General features: G+C 44.6%; 1 protein-coding gene across 2 annotated transcripts in view; it reads left to right on the top strand.

Annotated features, from left to right (window-relative positions):
• MARK1 (microtubule affinity regulating kinase 1) overlaps positions 1-15398 on the top strand; it is a 70857-nt gene extending 55459 nt beyond the window's left edge. The window contains exons 12-18 of one of the 2 annotated variants that reach the window (XM_053912295.2): positions 1308-1461; positions 1769-1965; positions 3242-3342; positions 4508-4672; positions 5130-5381; positions 11447-11491; positions 14744-15398. In XM_053912295.2, the coding sequence (XP_053768270.1) occupies positions 1308-1461; positions 1769-1965; positions 3242-3342; positions 4508-4672; positions 5130-5381; positions 11447-11491; positions 14744-15098 (1269 nt within the window). In that variant the 3' untranslated portion in view covers positions 15099-15398. The remainder of the gene's footprint in view (positions 1-1307; positions 1462-1768; positions 1966-3241; positions 3343-4507; positions 4673-5129; positions 5382-11446; positions 11492-14743) is intronic. The other variant, XM_053912296.2, reaches the window with a different exon arrangement.
• The last annotated feature ends 2525 nt before the right edge of the window (positions 15399-17923 follow it).

Genomic DNA, 17923 nt, shown 5'->3' on the forward strand with positions numbered 1-17923 from the left:
AACTGCTGTAGGGACTTCACAAGTATTAATTCATCCGGGCCTCTCAACAGCCCTGGCAGGTAGGCGCAGTCATCACAGGGGAGGAGAAGGGGCTTGCTGGACAGGTGGTGTCAGGGAGCGACCTCGAGGGAAGTTTAAGAAATGGGAAATAGTACAAATGGTTATTTCTGAAGTCTTTGAACTGGTTCTACTTAGATTTTAGGTTTCGCTCATGAGATCTTTAATTTTCCTACTAATTTAAATACAAAGGAAGCACCGATTTGACAAATACACAGTCCAGCCCACAGGTGAATTAAAACGAAGTTTGAACTATGCTGAACACAAACTCATGAGGCTACTGCAAGTAGGCAGAGCCTGAACGTAGGAGCCAGGCTCACGGGTCTGGACCCCCGCCCCAGCCAGCTACTAACTCTGCGACTCGGGCCATTTACTTCATTTCTCTGGGCCTCAGTGTCCTGTCTATACAATGAGGCTAATCATACTACCTCCTGCTTTGTAGGGTGACTGAGGGTTAAATGAATTAATACTTCTGAAGTCCTTAAAACAGTTCCTGTGTGCTCTACATGAGCCATTATCTGTTATAATTTTCATCAATATTACCCACATCTTTGCAAAGGAATTCAGGTGACCCTTTGGGTTGCCAGTGATTCGGTAGAAAGTTTGCTGACAACAAACAACTTCTATGTTATAGACAGAGGGGTAGTGTACTGGTCTCCAATGTACCTTGCTTAGCTCTAAGTAGATGCAATTTCTTCATCAGAGCCAATAAACCCAATTGGATTCTGTAAATGTTGGGGAGAAAATAAAACAAACAAAATGCATACACACACATGTATGTATCAAGTTCAGACTTTAGACTTTGTCTTGACTTTGAATCCAGAGATGTCCCTTGACTCTCTGAACCTGAGTTGTCCGTCTGTAAAGTGCAGATGAATAATAAGTCACAGGTTATTTGGTAATGATTAAATAACGTAACTTATATAAAGAGCTTCGCGTAGGATATAATAGCCATTTAATAGTTGGGAGCAGTTATTGGGTGTTTTGACCAAACTAAGGATCCAGAGCCGTTGGGACAAGATAACAGAGGATCCCACGTGCTTGTGGAAACCCGTTATATCCATTTCCTTCACTTCCTGTTTGCCACCTTGCAGTTCTCCACTCAAAGTAATCCTTTTTAAGTTCCTAGGACTCCTAGCATAGCTCGTGTATGGCTCAGAATAGATTAGAAAGTCAGGAATGCCTGTGTCGTTCGCATAAACATCCGTTGTTGTGTTTTGAAACCCTGGTGGTCTCTCTTCTTCTTATAGTTTGAAGGCGGTGAGTCATTACCCAGCGGAAACTTGAGTCAGAGGTCACGGCCCAGTAGTGACTTAAACAACAGCACCCTGCAGTCCCCCGCTCACCTGAAGGTCCAGAGGAGCATCTCCGCCAACCAGAAGCAGCGGCGTTTTAGTGATCATGGTGGGGGGCAAGTCAAATAAGTCAACTCACAGACCGATTCCGCCCGCACCGTGCTTCCTCAGCATCACACACTCACACCTTCGAGTGCGGTGTCATCCCAGTCCCCACGGGTTCTGTCATCAAATGACAAATAGCATCCCTTTCTCAGGGACTGACCTAATTTTTTGTAATGAAACACCTTCAGCTGACTTCAGAGTGTAAAATATGCAAATAAAGATATTTTTAATACCGAGTTTTTGTTCGTAAGAAGAAAATATGTCAGTTGCTTTGTAGCTAATTAGGCCTTTTTTTTTTTTTTAAACAACAGCTGGTCCATCCATTCCCCCCGCCGTATCCTATACAAAGAGGTCTCAGGCCAACAGTGTGGAAAGTGACCAGAAGGAGGAGTGGGACAAAGACGTGACCGTGCGCAAGCTCGGCAGCACGACGGTGGGCTCAAAGAGCGAGATGACCGCCAGCCCTCTCGTGGGGCCGGAGAGGAAGAAGTCCTCGGCTATTCCAAGTGTGAGTGCCTGGTCCGGTCTGCAGCGATTTGTGGTGGTTATCTGTCGTCAGGATTTTCTGTCCAAAGACTTTTTAAGTGTTGCAAAATCTTAACGTGAATCCTGCAGCTTAAGGATAAAACAAAACACAATATGAGTTCTTTAAACTGCACTGAACCTCAGCACAGAATGGTACATTAAACTTCCCTCTGTAACGTTTACTCAATATTATGTTAGGGCATTTAATTTTGTGTTTACGAATGAGGTGTTCCATGAGGACAGACTGTTAAGAGTGACTTTATAAATGTAGCTCACACTATTCACTTAAAATGGCAAACTCAAGAAATCGTGTAATGGGAGTTAGAAGAGAGACTGTGACGTTCTGCAAGGCAGCAGGAAAGAATAAAGAGACAAAATATAAAACAGTGCTAAGACATATGATGTATCTGTTAACTTGCTGGGCCTCATGATTAAACACATTTTAAGCTCATGAGTATTTTTAAAGAATCGTGAAAGCTGGATTGCGGGAAAAAAATAGGGAAATTCTTGTCTGGAGGAGTAAGGATTAAACAGAAGAGTATTCATCCCTTTTGAAAATTATTCCTATGAAGTTTAGTGCCGGTCACGAGTCAAGGGCGTGGCAGGGGTGCTGTGCGTGGTAAGGAGGGTCTGGCCCACAGGAAGGAGAACCAGCCCCTTTTCACTTATCTTTCTTTTTTCTCCAAGCTTCTCAGACTTGGCCTGCCTCCCGGCTCAAACCTGAAATGAGGGAATAGTCTCAGAGTGATGCTTGCTCATCCCTCCCTTGGTGGCTACATGCCTTTGACCATGTGCTCATTCTCCTTAGCCTTACCCTTGGCTGGCCCCCCATCTTCACTGCCTCGGGGTTCTGGTTTCTGCTAATATTTACATGGACTCGACTCTGGCTCCTAATCCCATATAGCTTCCTGTACCACTCGCCTGCCATGTCCTGTCCCCACCCCCTGCTTACAGAGAAGAGAATAGCACCCAGCTTGCTGGTTGCTTCCAAGCAACTGCTCGCTGCTGCTGTAGAACAGTGAGCTGAAATGATAATGACCTTATGTGCTCTGCCTTTTACTCCTACATCCCATTGCGGGGGTGGGGAGTGGGGGAGGGCAGAGAGAGAGAAATGACATAGAGCTCACTCGTACAAGATTCTGGTCAATTAAAATCGACCATGTGTTTTTTCCAGAGTCATCTCTGGCTTCAGTTATTTCTTTGACTTTCCACAACTGCAGTTGCAATTTTAAAATGCCTTTTTCTCCCTCTTCTTAAAGAACAACGTGTATGCTGGCGGTAGCATGGCAAGGAGGAATACGTACGTCTGTGAAAGGACCACAGACCGATACGCGGCCCTGCAGAACGGGAAAGACAGCAGGTAAACGCCGCAGTGCCGGGCGACTCTCCTGTGGGATTGTCCCGCCCTGGTGCTCTCGCCAGCAGCCCTGTGCTGATGGGTCGAGAGGAAAGGAAATGCAGAACAGAAAGATCGCTGCCAACCACTCTCACCAGTGCATCTTCTCTTCTGTGCCAGAGGGGAAGGGAGGGAAAATATTTAGGGAAAGCAGGAGGTATATTTCTTAGCCTAAGAATTTCTGAATAAAATCTTTTCTAAAACTGTTCACTCTTTGCCTGTAACAAAGCAGATCATCCCATCCTAATCGGATCTTCATCACTAGGGTCTTATTCTCTCCATACGCCCCCTGCTCCCTTCTTCCTCTGAAGAAATGGGGCCCTGTCCACTGACCACTGAACAGGACAGTTCTCAAAGTGTTTTAGTTTAAATAATGATCGACGTGTTATTTTTACTTAAAAAATTGAGCTGCTTTTCATCATGAGCGATAATGCAGGACCATTCTTCACTGTAGCACAAAAGGGCCGGGAGCTGATTCTAATAAAATTCTACGCTAGGTTTCATCCCTGGTCATTTCAATCGACTGGACAGACCGTCCTTACACTTGTTTCCTCTCGGTTAACAGACATGGAGAGATAGTGCCCACTAACTGTAAGTCGTAGAAAGGTGTCTCTTGGACATACAATCCTTTAGACTAGAAAAATGGCTGGGGATTGATTTCCAGCTTAGTTTTTTCCTGTCCTAAACCCTGCTCGGGAGTTCCTTTTATCTACAACAGGTACCCTATTGATTCAGGACAGTAGCTAAAGGTGGTTTAATCATGTTTCCAGCAACAGTGTGTTTGCTATAATGATGAATTACACACCAAACTGTGATTTGCAGAAAGTGAAAAGCATCCCCAGTCACAGTCATTTTATCCATAAAAATCATTCCGTACTGCCTCAAAACCACACATATGTGAGGGAAGGTGTGGGTAGATCCTTCTCGTGGCAGGTGGCAGTGAATTCACCCTGTATGTCTTTCCCAAAAATGTTGATTTGTCCGTCACTAATAATGCCACTAATGTTCATTTGTTTTAAGTGTTTTAGTTATGAAAGGTGTTCGTCCCTTTACTTTGAAATACCTAGTTCTTAAATGTTAGTGAACTGCGGTTTTCCTTCCTTTCTGCATTTCTGCTTTACGCTGAAAGCCTCACGGAGATGTCGGCCAGCAGCATATCTTCCGCGGGCTCGGCTGTGGCATCTGGCGTCCCCTCTGCACGACCTCGCCACCAGAAGTCCATGTCTGCTTCTGGTCACCCTATCAAAGTCACACTGCCAACCATTAAAGACGGCTCTGAAGCTTACCGACCCGGGTAATGTGCTGGCGCCGTTTCATTTTGTTTGTTGAAGAGTTTTTAACAACGTGCCCCCCCCCACCCCTCCATGAAAAACCATGATGGGCCCCGGGGCAAGAGTAGCACTTTGAAAAGATGAAGATGTGAACAGCAGAAGTGTAACATAAGCTTACCATGCCCCCTCCTCTCCAAGAATACTGCTGGTCATTTAGATCATTTTCTATGTAAAGCAGCCATGGCTGAGCACACAGCACCATCAGTAAACTTACAGGTGCTGCATGATAGAATTGTCCACTTGAAACATATAGAATGTTATTAACTCATGTCACTGCAATCCATTTAATTTTCAAAAAAGAAATAGTAATAAAAAGTCGTATTGCCCTAAAAAAAAAAAAAAAAAAAAAGGCCAGAGCAAATTTTGTCTACTTCCAGAGTCGTCATTATTCTGAATCGTGTATGGTGACCTGTCCCACAGGGCCACCCAGAGAGTGCCTGCTGCTTCCCCGTCTGCCCACAGTATTAGTGCCAGCACCCCAGACCGGACCCGGTTCCCCCGCGGCAGCTCCAGCCGAAGCACCTTCCATGGGGAGCAGCTCCGGGAGCGGCGCAGCGCCGCCTACGCTGGCCCACCCGCCTCGCCGTCCCACGAGACGGGGGCCTTTGCCCATGCCCGGCGGGGCACGTCCACGGGGATCATAAGCAAAATCACGTCCAGGTTCGTCCGCAGGTCAGTACCGCCACACATCCCCAGGGCCTCGGGGGTTGTAAAGGAAATGCATGTGTTTGATTATTTCATCTTCGTAGTGATTTTCCAAAATAGTTTTATGATGTTTTGTTAGAACTGCTCTTGTATAGATGTTTGAATAAAGCAATCAAGTCTTTTCCTTTTAGAGAAAGAAGGAAAATGGACAAAATGAGAATTTAAAATGTTTCTAGAGTGAGAAGGGCAAAACTTGACATCAAAAATGTATTTTAAACAAAAAGGCTGTCTCCCCTGCTGAAAAGCCTGGATTTAGGAAAACGAATTAAATAGTTTACATTCATCCTTTAAATATTTTTTATCTTCAGAATCCTTTGAAATTTGTCACTAATAACTGTTTCCCTTTTTTTTTCTTCCTTGAAAAAAGTCAATATACTACAACCGCATAGATTACTGATGAAATTTTACATCATAAAATCTGAACCTCAGAACACAGTCAGCACACCGTGAACAGCCCACTTCTAATCTAATAAAACAGTGAGACTGTGCTCTTTTCCAAAAAGCAAGCATCCGTGTGCAGTGCCCATGGATGACACAAGTTGATGAACACATCGCAGGTGGAGGCAAATGTGGTCTGTTATTAGGTCCCGCTAAAAGCCTGCCAAAGCCCTGTGTGTGCAAAGCACGGACGGGGCCAATGCGCAGCAGGGGGCAGAGATGAGTGAGAAGCATCTGTCTCCTCCAGAGTCGTACCGTCCTGGGAAAAAAGGCCTGTAGACAACTAGCCACGGCCTAAAGCACACTGTGTGTGAAAGGGGGGTGTGGGCACCGTGCCGGGGTGTGTGGAGAAAGGCACACCGTTCTGCCCAGGGAGGAAGTTATGGCTCCAGACCATATAGTAAGAAATTATGGGTTTGAAATTACTCCACTTGTTTTCAAAAATATTAGTTACATACTTAATCCTCAGTGTTACTAGTGTTCATAGGGTTTCGGTGAATGGGTGTTCAAAGAGAAGAAGGACCTTTAGTCTCGTGCCCTTTCGTGGAGCTTTATGGACTCAGGTTATGGACCAGTTGGCCCAGGATCACACAGCCGAATTTAAAAATGTAAACACCCAAAAGCAACATCTGTTTCTAATCAGATCAGTCAGTGGTTTTTGTACCATTTGGGCAGTCCCCAGGCAGCACACAGCTTGGTAGAGAAGGAGCTAGAAGCTCGGCATCGGAGTCGGCAGGACAGGCAAGAGAGCGGGGCGACCATCTGCAGGCACCAGAGAGTGTATCAGCTGTTTCTGCTGCTGGAGTGTGGCTGACTATTCAAAGACGGTTTTAAAAGCCAGTACTTCCTCATGGTTCAGCCAGGATCAATTATGAAGTGAAAATAAAATAGATTTCCAGTCTAGTGCTTCATTACTAATAGTACATTGAGCATTGTGCAAAACATTTCTCTTTAACTTTGCGATACAAATGTGGATTCTAGAAAGAATGCAGTAAGGAGCGGTGGACAAGAAGTCGGGACAATGCCAGGACACCGGAGTGCTCAGAGAGAGTCTCCTGGGAGGTTAGGATAAAGGACAGCTATACAGTCACGTCACAGATAGGTGAAGACCTACTGCGTGCTCAGCCCTCTAGATGCTACTGATCAGCAGTGAGAGAGACTGACGTGACCCCTCCCTTCCTGGGAGCAACTTGCTGTCTTACGACATTCCACACTGTGGAAACATTTTTCTCACTTGGCTTCTGGTTTTCCTCCTGCCTCTCAAACGAGCTGTCCCTTCCCAGGCTCCTCTGCGGCTTGTCGTCAGGTCCCCCCGCCTTACCTCTTGACCTGTGATATCAGGGCTCATCACTGGACGGGTTGTCTTCTCCGGTCATCCTCACTCTCGCGGGGATCCCGCTCAGGCCCACGGCACTGCGTTCCGTCTCCCAAACGCATGTCTTTAGCCCGGATCCCTCTGAATGTTAGCCTCTGATCCCTCCTCAAAACCCTCCTTTGGTAGGGTTTTCTGGTGTCTTGATTTTTACACATTTCCATCAATTCTGGATTTGGTTCGAGAAGAGAGAAAGTTCTCAGACCTATTTATCCAGTTGGCTGCTTAGCTTCTCCACTTGGATCTATAATAGACTCTCAAACAGAACTTGTCCAAAAATCCACCTGCCTCTCCTCTTCCCCAAGCCTGTCCCTCCTCCTTCTCCCACATTGTAGGAGATGGCAACACCATCCTTCCAGCTGCTCAGGCCGCGAGCCTTGACTTGGCCTTGACTCTGTGTCTCAAATGCACATCAGCTCCATCAGCAGGTTGTGTTGGTGCTGCCTTCACAGTATTTCCAGAATTTTGACCTAGTGCCTAGCAGGTCTCCTAGCTCCTGTCTCCTCCTCCTGGTCTGTTCAACGATGTGAGTCCAAGACCGAAAGCCCTCTGCTCGCTTTCAGGTTGCCCAGAATACAACTCAAAGCCCTGAGGTGGCCTCTGAGGCCCTACTGAGTCAGGCCACCCTTTCCTGCTCTGACCTCTTGCCTGAGCCCGCTCTTCTCTTGCTAAGTCCACACCAGCCACGAGGGCCCCAACTGTCCTGAAGCACACCTGTTCCTTCTACCTGCAGTCCCCTTCCCCCGATACCTGTGGGGCTGGCTGCTTCTCTCCCACTCCAGGTCCTTGCTGCAATGCCACTTCCCCACTGAGGCCTTCCCTACCCACCTTGTTCAAAGTCACAGTCTCTTCCTCCCAGCGCTGCTGCTGTCCCCTGCTTTATCCCTCTCTGTAGCACTAACGCTCCCTGAAGTAATAGATACTCTTTATTTATTTGTTCTTTATGTGTCTCCCAGCTAGAAGGTGAGTTCCGTGAGAACAGAGACTTGCCTGTTTGCTTTGCTTTATGCTGAATCTTCTGCTGAATATTGTGCCTACCACAACACATAATGTGGCATTCAATAAATGTTATTGATTGGATGCGTGAATAGTGTGGAAGGCAATTTACAAAGAAATGAAAAAATAAGGTTATAATAAATTCTGGTAAATGCTTAACTTAAAGGAAGCAGGCTCTGAAATCGAGAATGAGGTTGCGGGACTAAACGTGTTCGGAGCCCCCCGCTGACGTGAGCTGGCATAAAAGTTCCAGTAGTTCCACAATGCTCTCAAATTTTGAACTTCGTCATTTAGTAGAAATTTGGGGGGCCGAGGGAGAGAAGAGGGAGGGAGGAGGTTGTCTGCAATCCTTCGTTAGCAGTTTGGTAGGGGTTTTCAGTGTCCTGATCTTTACACATTTCCATCAATTCTGGATTTGGTTCGAGAAGAGAAAAAGTCCTCCGTTCTCCTCCAAGGTCCCATGTCTCCGTGTGAACAGCTTTGGCTTTGCAAACGTGTCTGTTCACTGCAGTGCGTAAGGTCTGCCCTTATGTGGCCTTTCGTAGCGTGAGATTGGGCTGTGTCATCTGCCACCAGTGATTCAATGCAGGAAGACGAGCAAAGCAATGTTTTCAGTCCCAGGAGTGAAGCTGCCACGCCCTGTAGCAAGTGACAGGGTGGAAATCCAGTTGTTCTTGCTGCATCCACAGCACATGGAACTTTGGGGGCGGGAGGCTGGAGGCTGGGAGATTAGAAACTAGAGAATCTCTCAAGGCTCAGTATAGTCTAGCCTTAGTATTTAGTATTCTCAACCCATCTCCCAGGTTATCCATTCTTCCCACGTGTCCCTTCTTCTTAAGTCCATCCTGGGCTCAAGTCCTGTCCTCTGTGTTCTTTCTGCCCTTCTCATTTCCCTATGCCTCAGGCCTGAACACAGGGACCCGCATGCTGACACCCTGGTGTGACAAGGATAGTATGCGCTCAGGGGCAGGGCTGACTCAGTGCTACTTGGGAGCCAAGATAGCTCACAAACTTCGGGACCAGCCAAGCGGATGTGCCACTAAATGATTGAAAAGATGAAGAAGTGGGGTTTTTATTAGGGAAAAAAAAATAAAGGAATTTGGGTTGCTAAGCTTTAGAAAGGGAAGGATGAAGAATAATTGAACATTCATCATTCATGTTCTTGGACACTCTTATTACAAAGAGCAAGCCAGGTAGTGGTTCTTCTTGGCCAATAAGAAGACTATTCGTGAAAATGACCACATGAGAGAGTTGTTTTCTGGTCTTAGGAAAGCGATTTACTCTAGAGTCATATATCAAGGAAGGGTATAGATGTATTATTTCCAAAATCTGTTAAATAGCCTTTAGACTATTTAAATAGCCATTTGCTTTGGGTAGGTTCCATATAGCTACTCTGTAGGCTGGAGATTGCATCAAACCTGATGAATTTTTTTTACCCGTAGCTCACTCTTACACAGGGAATGAGCTGATTAATTAATTACTTGATCCCATGATGCTGTAAGTACGATCTTTGGCTTTTTCGAACATTAAATGTTGGAGAGCCATCGGCACTGCACGCACTGCTACCGAGCTGGCCCTGCTCTCTGCCTCCCCGGCTGCCTTCCTGGACTATTTGAGATCATTGCCAAGGGCAGAAATTCTTCCAGTCACCGTCCCTGGTGGCATCCGGGAAAGGCAGGGACACAGTACAGGGAACGCTGCACAAGGCAGTTGCTCTGTCTCCAGTCGCACCCGGATACGTCCCGCAGTAGGAATCGGTTGTGCTCACAGCGATTTGTCAGGCAAAACAGAAAGAGGACAAAAGTGCAGGGGGACGCAGGCCCCATCCTGTTAAAGGAGCTGTGCTCCGCAGCTCGAACGACAGCGTGACTCTTGCCGAGTGGGCAGACGGCCCGCCTGTCGGTGTCAGCACAACTCCATGCCACCGAACACAGACATTTCCCTGGAGCCCGCTCAAAACATGTCTTGTTTATGTCAGTGCGTGTCATAAAAATAGGTTTGTGCAGGGGAAATTGAATTTTCTGTGTCTCAGTGAAAATGGCAGGTACAAAAAATAGAAAGTTATGAAACCACATTTGAATGTGAGAATACATCTCTCATCCTTCGTAATTCCGACCAGAAAACAGTTTTTACACAATATGTTTGTCAAGAAAGGCCCGTAGGTGAAGACCCTGGGAAGCAGAAGACAATCATAGCTTTTTAAAATTTATTTATTTTCGAAAGACATATTTTTAACCACCAGGTAAGGTTTTAGAGCTTGATGGACAGAGATGTTTTATGAATTTGGGGGGAAGGAAAGGGGCACTGATTGTCTTCCGGTTGCAGTCATTTCACACATCTCAGGGGTGGTTAAAACATTAACATTAACTTAAAGGTTCAAGCTGATCATTTTTCCCAGCTATCTCTTAGTGTCTTTCTATCACCAGCCATCTCTTCATATATTCAACCTGGTTTATAACTTGCTACTCCTGTGTCGATATTTAATTACCTTTGAAAATGACGAAGTAATTAAAATTTGGGTAGACTTTAGAAATCTTGATCACATTCAGCCAAAGGACAATTAGTAGAGTTTTCTGGTTTTATTTCACAGGTGGCCGTCCAGGTAAGATCCATGTTTCTGTTTAAGATTGAGTTCGTGTTTTTAGACTCACCTGCTTGGATAGGCTGTTTGCTGTAATATTTTATCATGTGCATGAAGCATTGGTGTAACTGCTGAAGTAAGTTAATTGCTTATTTAAAAGCTGGTATTCATTTTTAGAAATACTCATTATGTGTTATGAGCTTTATTTCCAACTACAAGGTTAATGTGTATGTCTTCTAAATTGAGCGACTACTAGAATTCTGTTGCATAACGAATGTGAAGTTGAGTCTTGCTGTGGACAACCCTTAAACAGTTTTAATGGTAGATTGAACTAAATGAAACCAAAAGATAAATTATAACGTGCAAATCACGTCTGAGAATTGGAAGGTCGTGTTAAAAAAAGAAAATCCTAACCTGCCACCTAGCATCTCCTCTGTGACAATACCCAGTAGGCGCTCAATAAGTGACAATTAAGTGTGATATTAAAACACATGAGATGTAGTATTAGACCGACTAGTAACGGAAAACTGTCGCGATAGACCTGTGCTTATTTAACAAGTTAAGTTTTAAGTCCTTTTAGATGTAGGTTTTCTTGATCTCTTTTTCACTCTCATCATTAAATCTCAACCTTCACTTTGTTTTGAGGGACCCAAGCGAAGGCGAAGCCAGTGGCAGGACAGACACCTCCAGGTGAGGAGCCACTATTAACCCTTCGCTGCACGGTCCCTGTGTGCGCAGATGTGCCCTTGAAATACCGACAGCTCTTAACACACCCGAACAGAGCTAATAACTAGCTAGTATGTGCCTTTTCAATTTTCGTGTTGGGACGGGTTTTCCTAATGTTGCCTAGCGCTGAGTCACGTGCAAGTTCATGAACTGTAAGTTTGTGCTTTCTAAACATTACTTTGAATTGTATGCTTTGTAGAGAAATAGCCGTCCCGTCCTATAATAGATGCGTTGGCAAAAGAATGAAGAGAGAAAAATGTATCAATCCTTTTCTCACTAAAACGTTATAACTGAAATTAGTCTTAAATAGCCCAGAATGCTGGGGTACCCAAGTACATAGGAAGATTGGATATGGGTAATATATTTTAGGTGAGTATTCAGTGGTGGGCCACATTTGGAAATGCTCACCCTGCTATATTTATGGGGGGGTTTGACATTGAATGCTGGTTGTGTGTTTGATCTTGTGATGGGTTTCAAACTTGAGCACAGTTGAACTTGATAAAACAGATGGCTGAGCCCCACCCCCGTGGTTTGTGATGGGCAGCCCCGGGGGGGTCTGGGACCATGTTAATAACATGTTACTGCTTGTGTTTGTATTTATAAATGGGAAATTTAAAAAACAAAGACACTCAATTATTTTGAGTGGACAGACGCCCTGGCTTCCTTCTGGAGTTATTTTTGACCAGATGAACTCAAGCCTCAACGTTAATTTCTACTTTTTAACATTACTTGAAATATAAAACCCCATGAGCTTAGGAAAAGCTTTATGAAGCGTTCCCACGTAGTTAGTTCCCTCTACAGACTGTGCTCTGTTTATGCTACGTCACAATAGCTGAAATGTTTCTCTATTGAGTTGGGTGCCCAAGTCACACCATGGAAGGGAGCCAACGGCAGGCAGGACAAATGCTTTTAACTCATTTCTGCCTGTGAAACAAACACGAAGGACTTCTGTGGTTGGCCCCTCCCTCGCTTAGTATCGCTTTCCGACCCCCTTCTCGGGTCTCCTCCTCTCTTTTTGCTAAATTTCCCTCTGACATTTAGTAGTGTAGACTGTCTCAAGTGGCTGCTAAGACTGTGGCTCATTTGCATGCATCTTATCCTTTGAATGTGACTACATGTCCCTTCTGTTTGGTCCTTGTTGGGCTTTTTCTTTTTTCTTTTGAACAAACTTACTGACTCCCTCCTGTCTGTAAGGTGCTTGCTCATCGTTTAATGCACACAGCCACCGGGAGAAAAGTAGCCCATTTTACAGAAGCAGCAGTGAGGAGCTAGGAGGGACCGGGCCAGCTGTAATGAGGTTCTGTCACTGCAGAGAGATGGCGGGCTGCTGGTGAATAGCACAGGCTCCTGAGCAGCCCGGACCATGTGGGCTGAGCTGTGTTCTACCACTTCCGTAGCTGTGTGGCTTTAGGAAAGCAACTCGAACTCTGGGCCCCCAATTCCTCATTCGGACCGCCTCCCAGGGCTGTTGTGAGAGGCGAACGAGGAAGTAACACGGTTCCCGGCACTGAGTAAGTGCTCGGTGGATGTTAGGTGCTATGATCACTATCAGCATTTCTGGGAGCTTTCTGCAATTAATGTTGTCATTAGCGATGCCTCTGAGCTACATGTAGAAAAACCACTTGTATGTACCTGTGGTCTTAGGTCACCAGGTGTCCTTGGGGGAATGCAAGAACAATCAGGCTTAGAATAGGACACTTGATTTCTAGTCTTTCTTTTAGTCCATTAGCCATACGACCATAAGAAAGTAATTTATGTTTCCTAGCCATCAGTTCTGTTTGTAAAGTGAGTGTTGGATCAGGTGACCTCTTGGGTCCTTTCTGGCCCTCGAATACTGACTCCATGATGGTGTTGTACCCGTGGTCCTGATAAGTGACTGGCTGGACCTGCACATCCAAGGCCTGTGGCTGAGAGTCAGTGAGCAAAAAGAATGAGAGAGAAGACATCGGAATAAGCACTCCGCATAGTCAGCTGGAAACGTACTTTCTCTGTTTCTTTCCCTCCTCATTTTCGCAGGCGTGCATAGTTTGCACAGCTTTGGGGGCTCATACCGAGGAATGAGGGGGAAAACAAGAAAACACATACCCTTGAAAATTCACATAAAAATGTGTACCTGAATATACATTACAGGATACTATTGATGTTAAATGTTTAAAGTATATAATACAACAGATTATAAACTCCTTTCAAAGTGTATCATTTCTTTAAGTCACATGTAAGTGAGGTGGGTGAACAAGTTTAAGTTTTAACATCTGTAGTTGAGTAATTGCTCATTAAATTTAATTATAGAGTCTTCTGAGTCATAAAATCTATTAATGGTACCTTTATCTGGTTATGCGAAATAGGTTTTCTGGTTCTGTATTATTTGTGGGAGGTCTGCGTTAAGGAAAACTCAGCAAGGCTGATGCGTTTAAGAAATATGTGTTAACCATCCGCTGTGGCGGAGGGAGCAGCCAGACCAGACCCTGTAGGTCCAAGGAACAGCTCGGGGGCCAGTGTGTGAGCGGGAGTGAGCGAGTAGGCCCGTCATAGGCGGGGAGGGGCTAGGGGTGGGGGTGGGGGGTAGGTCACCTGGAGCCTTGTTGGCCATTTTAAGGTGCCTTCAGCAGAACATTGACCCCATGAGAGGCCCGATGTCCACACTCCTGTGTGCGGTACGACCTGACGTCTTTACCTCATTGCAATGCAACATTTTTCCCCCAACATTACCAGGTATAAAGAGTCTCTCCATAGCAGTTACTGCTACACTGTCCCCAGCCTTTCTCCTGCCCAAAAAGATAGAACAAGGGACACTTTTCTTTATACTTCAAAAGCTTGTCTTTACAGGCAGAATGCTAGTGGGCTTTTGTTTGTGTGCCAAGGTACAGAACATGGAGAATCCACTTTTGCAAACTTAAACAAAAAAATAGGGGAGGACCTGAAGAAGTATTTAGTTCTTAGGGCTACAAACTTGTTTCCCACAAGCAAATACATTTAAGAAAACACACTATTTTAGATGGGAGAGCTTCTTAATGAAAGTCAAAACAGATGGTATCTCCGCGTATGCTCTTGCAACTGCAAGGTGCCGTAAGCCTTTGTATCTGCCTGAAGGTAGTCTGCAGATTAGGTCGCTTTTTCGAGCGCTGCATGCTGACCGCTGAGAGTTCACGGGTGTCTCGGTTTCGTTGCTGACCGGAGTTCTTGTTTGCCTTCTTTCCCTCTGCCCCGCCCTCCCAGAAGCACATCAGGGGAGCCAAAAGAAAGAGACAAGGAAGAGGGTAAAGACGCCAAGCCACGGTCTTTGCGCTTCACCTGGAGCATGAAGACCACCAGCTCCATGGACCCCAACGACATGATGCGGGAGATCCGCAAAGTGCTGGATGCCAACAACTGTGATTATGAACAAAAAGAGAGGTTTCTGCTCTTCTGCGTGCACGGCGACGCCAGGCAGGACAGCCTCGTGCAGTGGGAGATGGAGGTGTGCAAACTGCCACGGCTGTCCCTCAACGGGGTCCGCTTCAAGCGAATATCAGGAACGTCTATTGCCTTTAAGAACATTGCATCGAAAATAGCAAACGAGCTCAAACTGTAAAGAAACTCAGGTTTGCAGGATCAGGGAAGACACATCCATAGGAAGTACAGATTTTGAATGTCCTGGTAATGCCTAACGTCATTGGCCTGTGAACCTCCCCCCCCATGTAGAATTTGCCCTTAATGCAATAAGGTTATACATAGTTATGAACTGTAAAATTAAAGTCAATATGAACTATAATAAATATCTGTAGCAAAAAAACAAAGTAGGTTCACATGTACAGGTAAGTATATTGTGTATTTCTGTTCATTTTCTGTTGATAGAGTTGTATAATAAAACAGATGATTGCTTACAAACTTGTATAGTTGTCTAGATTTCTGCACATAAATGTACCTTTGATGCTTTGAGTTGAAAGTATTCTTCCCTGTTATTGACATTCAGGTGAGTTTTTTAAAGTCTTACCTCCATCACGCAATTTTGAAAATCGTGTCCAGAATTAAAAGTGCACAGAAATAGTCTTTATGATTGTAGCATGGACTTTTAAAATTGATTTTCAAATCATATTTAAATTGAAACCGGAAGCCGATGAATAGCTCGGCTTTATTATACACAGAATTATTTCCGCTTATCTTTGCTCTTCTCCTTGTTGCCAGACAAGGTTTTCGTTGAGAAGATACACAATGTTTACAGTGTTGGCCCTTAAGAGTTTTTAAAAGAAAGTACATGAAAATAAATGACAGCTTTGCCTTGAGCTAGCTAAGAAGCACTGGGGGGAAGTGAAACCGACATCCGATTTCTTTTGAACTTGAAAGTGTTTTCTGACCCACTGCTAATTGTAGCAGCAAAATAAAAAAGAATCAATACTCCCTCTGGCTACGATCATGTAAACTGTCACCTCCGTTCGCTGCCTTCCCAAATACCGCAATGTCATTGTGGGAAAATAACAGTATCGGGACCGTTACATAGCACACGCTCATCTCGACAGTGCCGGTCAGTAGAGCAGCTAGGAAATCATGCCCCTCAGGAATCAGCGGGCCTTGGGAAGGTTCTCCACTTCCTCCCCACATCCTCTTCATTCACGCCCGACCCAGTAATATCTGTAAGTACTGCAGAGACTTTGGAGCAAAGCATAACTATTTATAACAGTATTACGATTGGTTAATGCTTATGTGGTTGTTCCGTTTATTCCCATGCAACCAGTTCGTTTTGACTATTTTGCCAGATCTCTTGTATTTATTCCCCATCGTTATGCCTCTGATGTGCAGCTTTGTAATCGGGCCCTTGCCCGCTTTCCTCTCAGAATTAGTGATCTTTGCGATGTAAAGCCACTAGTAAAGATACATTTTAATACTTGGTATTTTATACTGAATTAGCCTCGGAAGCTAGCCGTGCAATGTTATTTAACACTGTAATTACTGTCATATCTACGTATGGGCCTCATCTGCCCACTCCTGAGAAATAGAAAGTGTTCTCAGATTTTGTCCGTTTAAAGAAAACTGAAGCTTTGACAAGTCCTGTGGTTCCAGCCTCCGTTAGAAAACTCTCGGGGGAGGGGACGTGCCGTTCCACATGGCTTCCAGACGGGGAGGGATCTTACATTCTGTACTCTCCTGTGATGTTGCTCTCTTCTGTACCAGTTCTGTTCACAAACAAAGTGTAGTTTTGCCTTAGCAGAGGGTGGTGTTTGGAAAACAAGAACGACTGTGTAGCCCCTTTTTAACCAAGTGTTCGTTCCAAAAACCTGATGCAAATTTCACTTTCACTGGTGCACACTGAAATTTTACTTGAATAGTTCTCATAATAAAGCACTTGTCTTTTGTTCTTTATCAGAATGTGAATTACCTGTGTTCTACTACGAAAGTATTCTCTAGGGGGAGTTTATTTCGTGTATTCTAAATTTAGCCGGCAGCGGGTGAAGTTATGTCAGTTTTCAGGATGTCATTGTGACCAAAAAATTTTTCATCTTTTGGGAGGCGTGCCTATTGTTGAGATGGCTTTATAAAAACAGACATTGTGCCTTTTCCGAGGTAGAAACTGGTTGGGTTTTTTTTTTACCTTCGCTCACTCTGATCAAGTCTTCTGAGTTTGTGGCAAGGAAACCTACTTCAATATTTTTTATGAACTAGACATGAAATCTTGATAGTCACTGTAGATTTCCTGTTGTATATATTCACAACAGCATAACCGTGCTTGGAGACTTAAAGGAATTTTATAATACGTTTACAGAAATAAATTCCGGTTTATGTTCACTGGCTATGTGATATCAGGAAGACCTGGGTCTCTGTGTAAGTATTATTTGATAGAACATTCCTGATATTAAATTAATTATTATGTAGAGACGGGGGCACAGTATTAATCTGAGAGATTACAACTTGATAAATAATATGAAATATGTTACGGAACCTTGACCCAATAATATCCTCTAAGGTAGAATTTGATTTAAAACCCTATAATAGGCCTTATTATGAAGTGACTTCCATCAACACTTGGGCAACAAAGATAAACGTGTGATGAGTGAGGCACCAATTCACCGTAGATAAGCGATTTCATCAGCACGTCTATCAAGGTGGTCTCTGCCTTAATTTTGCAAATATCTATTGAGGTACCTACTGTCTGTTAAGACATGTAAAGGCATCATCAAAGGGTGTTTTTCTTCTCCCAAGATCTTGGTCCACTTAGGAAGACCAAGTGTGAATACACAAAACAACAACAACAAAATCACACCCAAATAGGAAGCAACAAGTGTCCAAGCAAGCACCAGCGAAGTTTCCACAGGAGTTTGGAGACGGGTGAGTTCCTTTTGGACATGAGAAAGGAAGGCCTTCGGAGGGATGCGAAGGATGGATAAAATGTAAGAGGTGGGATGGGAAAGACCCTTTAGGTGG

Source organism: Desmodus rotundus, chromosome 10 (assembly GCF_022682495.2).
Source record: "Desmodus rotundus isolate HL8 chromosome 10, HLdesRot8A.1, whole genome shotgun sequence".
NCBI classification, from domain to species: domain Eukaryota; kingdom Metazoa; phylum Chordata; class Mammalia; order Chiroptera; family Phyllostomidae; genus Desmodus; species Desmodus rotundus.